This window comes from Chelon labrosus (assembly GCF_963514085.1).
Source record: "Chelon labrosus genome assembly, chromosome: 24".
NCBI classification, from domain to species: Eukaryota; Metazoa; Chordata; class Actinopteri; order Mugiliformes; family Mugilidae; genus Chelon; species Chelon labrosus.
The window spans coordinates 6,752,463-6,761,478 of record NC_140357.1 but is presented as its reverse complement, the minus strand read 5'-3'; the positions used below and the strand labels follow the sequence as shown (position 1 = coordinate 6,761,478).

General features: G+C 48.7%; 1 protein-coding gene across 1 annotated transcript; it reads left to right on the top strand.

Annotated features, from left to right (window-relative positions):
* Positions 1-6,162: 6,162 nt before the first annotated feature.
* On the top strand, positions 6,163-8,816 carry slitrk5 (SLIT and NTRK like family member 5; the record flags this gene model as incomplete). The annotated part of the gene is made up of 1 exon (XM_084573999.1): positions 6,163-8,816. The coding sequence occupies exon 1, from the start codon at positions 6,189-6,191 to the stop codon at positions 8,814-8,816; it is 2,628 nt and encodes an 875-aa protein (XP_084430125.1). The 5' UTR covers positions 6,163-6,188.
* Positions 8,817-9,016: the final 200 nt, after the last annotated feature.

Genomic DNA, 9,016 nt, shown 5'->3' with positions numbered 1-9,016 from the left:
AGATCCCAGAAGGTTCCTGCCACCAATTCCCCCAATGCCCACAGTGGGATCGAAGCGTAGAGGGAGCCAAGATGGTGCAGGGTTGAAGAGCTAGCTCTGCCCATATTCTGCTTATTGAAAACAGTTGTGGTCGGAAATATACAAAAGGGTTGCCTAGGCAAACAGGGTCTTAAATATACAGTAGCTACGAAAGATGGGTAAGGGCTAATCGCTTCATATGTGGACAGGGATTAAGAAATACAATCACAATATACAGTACTTGGCACTTAAAATTACATTTGTTTGTGATCTACTATGAGCTGGACCGCTTATTTTTAATAAAAAACCAAATGGATAAGATTCAAATGTTCATGTAACTTCCTGTATAGAATCCCAAAGTTGCATATTGACTACAACCGTCTTAAGTCGTTCCAAGATGTATCATAAAACGTGTCCAGCTCTTACTGCTTTCGAGTAAATATTTAATAGTTTCATGGCTAATGCTGCTAATGCCTCCATAAAATATGTTCCACCCTTAATCCAAACTGCTGTTCTTCCTGTCTTCACCTCAAATCTTACCAGTCGTACAAGCGTTTTGAGCGACTGCTTATAGGACGCCTTACTTCTTTCCTTAATGTGTATTTGTATATGTTAAATATAGTTGTCAAAATGAAATGCAGCTAATGGGCTTGTGCTCTTGTGCGCTACTGTGAGATCCGCATTAGATATGGCACTGCAAGCACTGAATCAATTTAGCGGCGCGATCGGTGGAGTGACACCGGCGCAGAGCAACAAAACGCTTCCACTTTCCCCCCGTCCTATCCATCCCGGCTTGTCTCATTAGCCTTCACTCCATTACGGGGCCAAAACTACATCCAGGGTTGTTTATGCGAAGCAATTCCTGCATCTTGTTATCAGCGGAGGGAGATGTTCCAGTCGGATTGCGCTGTCAAACTTAAATTGTTTTTTAATTCCATATTATCAGCGTTTTGAATGGATCCCGGCCCCCTCGGCGACCTGTTCCCAGACCTGCTTGGGTTGTGACGGAAATTGCTAGCAGCACCAATTGGCCTCTGGACACGCGAGCCAGATGAGACCTCACGAGTTAATCATAAGCACAATGAAAGTCAGGCTCGCCGCCGACAAAAGAATTTGCCTCCTTATTAGGACAGACAGTCGAAATGTTCTCCTGTCTGAAGGGTCCAAATTGTAAGATTTGAGGAAAGGTGTCTTTACTCGCACGGTTACTTAGCATCAGTTAGCAAGGTGAGGAGTTTGCTGGGGTTGTGCAAAACAGATTCACTTTCATCCACATGTTTTTAATTATTTCCCCCGTGCCTGCTGCTTTTAGCCTTTAGCCTATCCACGAGACGGCTTTTTTGGAGGGAAAAGTGAAGTGCGGGAAAACAATCTCAAAATCGGGAAGTCTTTGAATCTTTGTCTCGTTTCTAAGATGACGGTGAAGTAAGATTCTTGACTACTTTCAAACTACTGGTTGCCGTGACGGTCGTGCCACTGTGCGAGCAAACATGTTCCAAATTAAACGTATTAACCCTAGCTTGAATAGCTCATGTGCGTTACATTATAGCCATTAACCAAATGAAAGTTCACGCTATGGTGAGCTTAACATGTATCTTTTGCATGAACTCAATGTGTTTTAATCCTGAGTTGAAAGCTAATTTGCATATAATAACTTCGCTATTTGTCCCCGACCTGATTACAATGTAATGTCCTTTAAGCAGCTGATCTGTGGTAATATCTTCCATGTTGGTGTGAACCCATTAGCCCGTGTGAAGAAGAGACTTGTCTCCACACACAAACACGAGGAAATCTCCCCACACGAGAAACTTTGATGCAACAAAGTCCGTAAAACTTGCACAAACACACACATCATCATCATCCAGTGTATCTACCTCTGCCATCAGCACCGCACAAAGTCATTTAAGGCGAGAAATGATATAGGACAGCTACATCCCTTGCTTTGATGCCTCTCAGGGGAGCCAGCCACAGTCCCTTCCAAAAGGGAGGGGAGCAAAAAACACCCTGGCGCATTAGTCCCTCGCTGTATTCCAGCTGGGGTTTCATAGATCCGTGCATCCCCACAGGATAGACCACTGTTAATGCGATTACAGAGACTTTAAGATAATTCAACGCATCTCCGTGGCTAATTTCAAAAAAGCGGGCACGGATGCCACATCCGCTTATTGTCGCCCGCCGCACGCGAAGGAGAGCAACAAGAGTTGACTTATTACCACACAATACTGACTAAGTGGGAAATCTCTTTGGACATGGCGGCCGCACCGTACGCGAGATTTAATTTGATTTTCTGTTCGGGGGCTTTAGTCGAGCGCCTCTAAAAGTTTCTCGTCCCGCAGCTGAGAGGGTGAGAGGGCAGCGGTGGCTTTGACTCGATTTGCTCTTTCAGCGAGGGGCAAATAAGATTTGGTCGCATGCAGAGCACTTAGAAGCGGCATCAGTAGGCCCGAGTGTTTGCCGCAAAACTGGATTAAGCCTAATCCTACAGAAAATTCATCTCTTTCAATGCAGATCTCTTGTAAATTTGTGTTTTTTTTATATATATATCAAGGACTATAGGCTTAATCTGGGCATTCGAAAGCGCTCGTGAAGGGGGATGATGTTAGCTTGACCCCGTTCTTGTGCTGCAACTTTAATACCAGCCGGTTAATCTTATCAAGGAGCACCTATTGTCCTGCACGCAGGCCAGCTCATGACAAATGATTTGTGCATATCAGGCATAACATTATGACCACCTTCCTAATATTGTATAGGTCTCCCTTGTGCTTCCAAAACAGTTGTAACTCATCAGAGAATGGACATGGGCCTTCTGAGGGTGTCCTGTGGTGTCTGGCAACAGGATGTTGTTAATGGGGGGGCCTTTGAGGGGAGGGGCCTCTGTGGATCATCCCGCAGATACTTGATCAGTTTGGGATCTAGTGAATTTGGAGGCCAGGTCAACACCTTGTGATGTTCTTCACGTTCTTTTGTGTGTACCTGTGTCAGGCTGCATCCTGCTGGGGATGGCTGTGCCTGGTCTGGTCTAAGTGGGTGCTACATGTCTAAGTAACATCCACACGAATGCCAGGTCTAAAAGTTTCCCAGCAGAACACTGAATTGTCACAAGATGGTCAATGTTGTTCACTTCTCCTGTCTGTGGTCATAATGTTATGCCTGACTGGTGTATAGTTCAATCGGATTTTTCAACTGGACAGCATCACTGGAGGGAATGGTGTGGTTGCAGTCACTTGAAGGCCGTCTTGGGCAGTGCTTTGTATACATCTGCTCCCACCTTCTCGTTAGGAGGAACTCGAAGAAAGTGTTATGGCGTTTTTTTTAAATGAATAATGAAAAGCTCGAGGTCGGGACTTTCAGCAGAGTGGAGATAATATGGCAGAAAATGGGTAAAGCTCTGACAAATCAAATGGTTGTTGCTCCTGAATCAAAATAAATAATAAAAAAAAAAGAAGACTTGCAAAAAGCAAGGCTGCCAAGATGCCTTTTTTCATCATTATGCTGCCCTCTACGGGTCTTCTTCTTCCAACCTCCCTTTTTCTTTTTTACTCTCTCTGCCACCCCCCACCCCCCCACTTCACATCATCATCACCCCCACCTCCTCCTCCTCCTCCTCCTCCTCCCGCACCCACCTCCTCCACATTACCATACCCCCTTAAAGAGTATTGCACGCATTAAATTGCTTTTCATTCCCTGCGCCGTGACAGTCCCGAGATTGTGGGATTTATGCGTTTTCACGAGTGATTCCGACTGTCACACGATGGTAATTGTTTCATAATGCGTCCGTGGCCGCGGGGTATGCGCCGGTTTGCGCCAACCAAGATCAAGTTCCACTAGTTGAAACGTCGGTGGGGAGATGAAGCTTGTGTACACACGGGATATCGTATGACCGACGCAGAGAGCTGCAGAGAGGGGGATCGGATTCTCGCATCCAAGGAGGGAGCCGCTGGAGGAGCGCGCCCACTGATCTCCGGTCGCTTTTCGGACGCTCTGGCGAGTGAAATAAAGAGACCTTGGGCAGATCTGTGCATAAAACTGGTGCACGCCGCACCGCTGGCAGCAGACGGGGGGAGATTCGTGCCTCTCTCCTCTCCGCTTCGCCAGTGCGCATGGATGAAAGTCACAGTTAAAATGCATGCGGCGAGTCTCCTCTGATGTGGGATTTACGCGTTTTTCGCTCACCTCCCCGCTTAATCATGTCCGAACTTTGGTTTTGGCTCTTCTTCCGAGATGACACCGCTCGTTTCAGTCTGAAGACAGGGGCAGGTTTTGCCGCGCCGGCTGTCACGTTATTGGCGTGAATGAGACTGTGTGTGTGCGCTTCTGTGCCTGGTTTATGGAGCTAAACACTGAGGAGACTTGATTCCTTTATTTTTTTCTATTTTTTTTATTATATATATATAATTTTTCACAGCCGGCGGAAGGGCGGACGGTGAAATCCATGTTTTCACTGAGGTTGGAGGAAAAAGACAGGGCACAGACGTGATTTTCGGGATGCTTTGGCGTTTACCGGGATCAGCACGGTAAGAGGGCAACGACTCTTTCTCTCCTTTCTTATTTCTCTTTTTCTCCATTGCATGTCTGAGCCGAGGCGTTATGCGCCGTTCATGGATCTGTCCGTGGTGCTGAAATCTCTGCTCCTACCCTCAGTTGCATTGCTGAAGTTGATCCGGGTTTAAGACGCTGTTAAGCAAGGTGTCTGCGGCTGCCGTGGCAATAACAAGCGCGGACCGTGCATTTATTTTGAGGATGCTCACATATGCCACGGCAGTTTTTTTTTTGTTCATGCCAGTTGCCCGTGCACTGGAAGAGAGGCGCACCGGCTTCCAAGTTATCTATATTATTCCCAAAGATAGATGTTTGGGGATTTGTCGCTCCCGAATGGTGATAAACTCAACCGCGCGGATGTGAAACCATACAGTTGGTGTCAAAAGGTGCTCATTTAGGAAGATTTACTGGGTCGATGTGTGGGCTTTTGTGTTCTTTTTTTTTTAAGGAACGCACGAATGTGTGCGTGTGTGTCTGTGCGCGCATGCGAACGCGCGCTCACGAGTCTGTGGAAGAGAGAGAGAGAGAGAGAGAGAGAGAGAGAGAGCGGGGGGAAGAAAGGGGGGATGGAGACTATCTGTAACCTTCCAAATAGCAGATGCAATGCATATATTACAAATTGCTAATAGAATTATTTACCTCACACGAGAAAGAAATGCGATTTCGATCAGGAAACAGCTGCGAGATCAGCCCCCACTCGCTTATTTGCTTTTTTCTCAACTCCTATCATTTCTCTATTCCGCCCGTGGGCAGAAGAAGGGCTGCGACTGTCGCCTGTGTAGGCTGATATTCACATTTTCCGTGGCAGGCCGGATTTTAAGAGGAACGCCAACCGCTCTATTCGGTTGATTCCTCCACGAGAGCAGGGGCATGTTTTTCTTAAATTTTCAACCAAGGATCGTTTTAGAGGAAGAATAAACCCCCCCTCTTCCTCACCCCTCCTCCTCATCCTCTGTCCTCATGCTGTTTGCACGGAGGTGGAGAGACAGGGATCCGACAGTTTCCCCACAAGTCGTCGGGTATGCGGGGTGAGTGAGAAATCTTTAGGCGATAGGAGTTCATCTTGGAGATTTAATGTCAGCTCAGACGATTAAGCCCTAAACGAATAAAATCCAAAATCATGCAAAGAGTTTAGACTCTTTATTTTTCCTCTTGTTGCAAATCCTCAGTGGATCGAATTAGCAAATTAACAAATCTATCAGTCTGCATACGGCGGATGGCTTCCTCCGAGGTGGATTGGAATTCAGGCGAGCTATCAGAAATGCGCAGTGGCCGTGCACCGTGGGTAGTTAACAACTTGAATATAGAGGTTTACGCATGCAAATGTGAAAGGATTCAACTTAAAATGACGCCGACATCACATCTGCATAATGAACAAACATGAACAGGCCTGCCTGTGTTTGCCCGAGTGCGTGTGTGTGTGTGTGTTTGTGCCATGTATCCGTCTAATATTTGCTCATCGGGGCTTTTTATGTCAGTTCCTGTGCGTGCGTTTTATGTAAATGTTGCACTGTCACATGCCGAATAAAAACAGAACCCCTCCTTTTTTTTTTCTTTTCTGTCCCCCCCTCAGATGACACCTCACACTGGCACCACACTCGAGTGAGCTGGGGCACCCTCTCCCAGGAAAAATGCATATCTGGATCCTAAAAATAATCCTTCTGATTGCATCATCTCTGAGGCTGGTTGAGATGTATGACAATTATGGGGAGATCTGCCGAAACCTGTGCACGTGCGAGGAGAAGGAAGGGATCCTGACGGTGAGCTGCGAGAACCGGGGGATCATCAGGCTGACGGAGATCAGCCCCGTCCACTTCTCCATGTATCACCTCCTGCTGACGGGGAACCTCCTGAAGAAGCTGTCGGTCAACGATTTCATCAACTACACCGGGGTGACCATCCTGCACTTGGGGAACAATGACATCTCCGAGATAGAGTCGGGTGCCTTCAATGGACTCCAGGGATTAAAAAGGTTGCACCTGAATAACAACAAGATTGAAGCACTAAGGGACGACACCTTTGCGGGACTGGAGAGCTTGGAATACCTGCAGATTGATTATAATTACATCACCAATATAGAGTCCAACGCCTTGAGCAAGTTACACCAACTAACGGTGATGATTTTGAATGACAACCTACTCTCTGCCCTTCCACCGAACATCTTCCGGAATGTCCCCCTTACGCACTTGGACCTGCGGGGGAACCGGTTAAAAATGTTCCCCTACATTGGCCTCCTGGAGCACATGGACAAAGTTGTGGAATTACAACTGGAGGAGAACCCGTGGAATTGCTCCTGCGAGCTGATCGCCCTGAAGGCCTGGCTGGAGAGCATAGCCTACACGGCCCTGGTGGGGGAGGTGGTGTGCGAGACGCCGTTCAGGCTCCACGGCCGGGACCTGGACGAAGTGTCCAAGCAGGAGCTCTGCCCGCGAAGACCCCTGGAAGACACGGTGAGGCCTGCGCCCCCTAGCAGCACCAATGGATATTACCAGACCACGCCGGCTGCCGTCACGGCCTCTGCCACCTCCTCGGCCGTTTTTAGATCCTCCTCGAGGCCGACCAAGGGCACGCGGCAATTTAACAGAACTAGGTTAAAGCCCACCTCTCGAATACCAGGCGGCAACCCGTACAACTATGGCCCCATCATTGCTTTTCAGACCAAATCTCCTGTGCCTTTGGACTGCCCCACTGCCTGCACGTGCAATCTGCAGATATCTGAAATTGGGTTAAATGTCAACTGCCAAGAGAGAAAGATTGAAAGCATTTCTGATCTAAAACCCAAGCCATACAACCCGAAAAAAATGTATCTCACTGGAAATTACATCCCTGTGGTACGGAGATCAGATTTTGTCGATGCCATTGGATTGGATTTGCTTCACCTGGGAAACAACAGGATAACTCTGATCCACGACCGGGCTTTTGGGGATTTAACCAACCTGCGTAGGCTGTATTTAAACGGTAATCTCATGGACAAGCTTACAGGAGAGATGTTTTATGGTTTGCAGAACTTGCAGTATCTTTATTTAGAGTACAACAAAATCAAGGAGGTTGATGCGGGCACTTTCCGCTACCTCCCTAATCTCCAGCTGCTTTTCCTCAACAACAACCTCCTGAAAACTCTACCCGTGGGCATCTTTTCCAGCCTCTCCCTGTCGAGGCTTAATCTGCGCAACAACCATTTCCAAAATCTGCCCGTGAGCGGCGTTTTAGATCAGCTCAAGTTGCTGGTGCAGATAGATCTGTTCGAGAACCCCTGGGACTGCTCCTGCGACATAGTGGGGATGAAGATATGGCTCGAGCAGCTGAGCGCCGGGACTGTGGTGAACGAGGTGGTGTGCGAGGCGCCGAAGCGCCACGCGGGGATGGACGTGCGCGCCATCCAGTCGGAGCAGCTCTGCCCGGACTACTCCGACGCCTACGTCTCGCCGACTCCCCCCACGGACGAGCCCATGGACGACCGGGTCGTCACCACGCACGCGCCGCGGAAGTCCAACACCCCCAGCAGCACCGTGCCCCTCTCTGTCCTCATCCTCAGCCTCCTGCTTGTCTTCATCATGTCCGTCTTTGTGGCCGCGGGGCTCTTTGTCGTGGTGATGAAAAAGCGCAAAAAGTCACAAAGTGACCGCACGAGCACCAACAATTCAGATGTCAGCTCTTTTAACTTGCAGTACAGCCTCTACAGCAACCGCTCTTGCCCTAAAGTCAAGGCCCCAGCAGGTCACGTGTATGAGTATATTCCCCATCCCATGGGCCACATGTGCAAAAATCCCATTTACAGGTCACGGGAAGGCAACACGGTGGAGGATTACCGTGACCTACACGAGCTCAAGGTCACATACAGGAGTACCCCGGACGAGGAGAGGGATAGCAGCACGATGAGGAGCCCCACGTACAGCGTCAGCACCATCGAGCCGCGTGACAACCCCTCCCCTGTCCAGGATGCGGACCACTTCTTCAGAGGCATCCTCGAGTCGGATAAGCAGTCCCCCCATCAGTCCATCCCGTCCATCCCAGCAGGTGCCAATTTAGAGTACAAGTACGCGGGGCCCGTGTCGTACACGTTCAACCCAAATTTTGATGTCAGGCGCCAGTTCTTGCACCCGGAGAGGATTAGAGAAACGGTGCTCTACGGCACGGCACCCAGTACTGTTTACGTCGAGCCCAACAGAAACGAGTACTTGGAGCTAAAAGCGAAACTGCAGTCTGAGCCCGATTACCTCGAAGTTCTTGAGAAACAGACCACCTTTAGCCAGTTCTGAGCATCATTAATGTAATGAAGCGTTTTTGTTTTTTTTCCCCTCCTCTCCTCTCTTGACCCTCCTTGAAACAGTGGCTCAGTTTATAGGGTGCCTTGGCACAGTACACACAAGCGAGAGAGCGGGAAAAGGGAGTCGAAACGGGGTGTGCCGACCGAACAATCTCATTCTTATTTCCGAAACGTGACATTTGCAGGAACGGA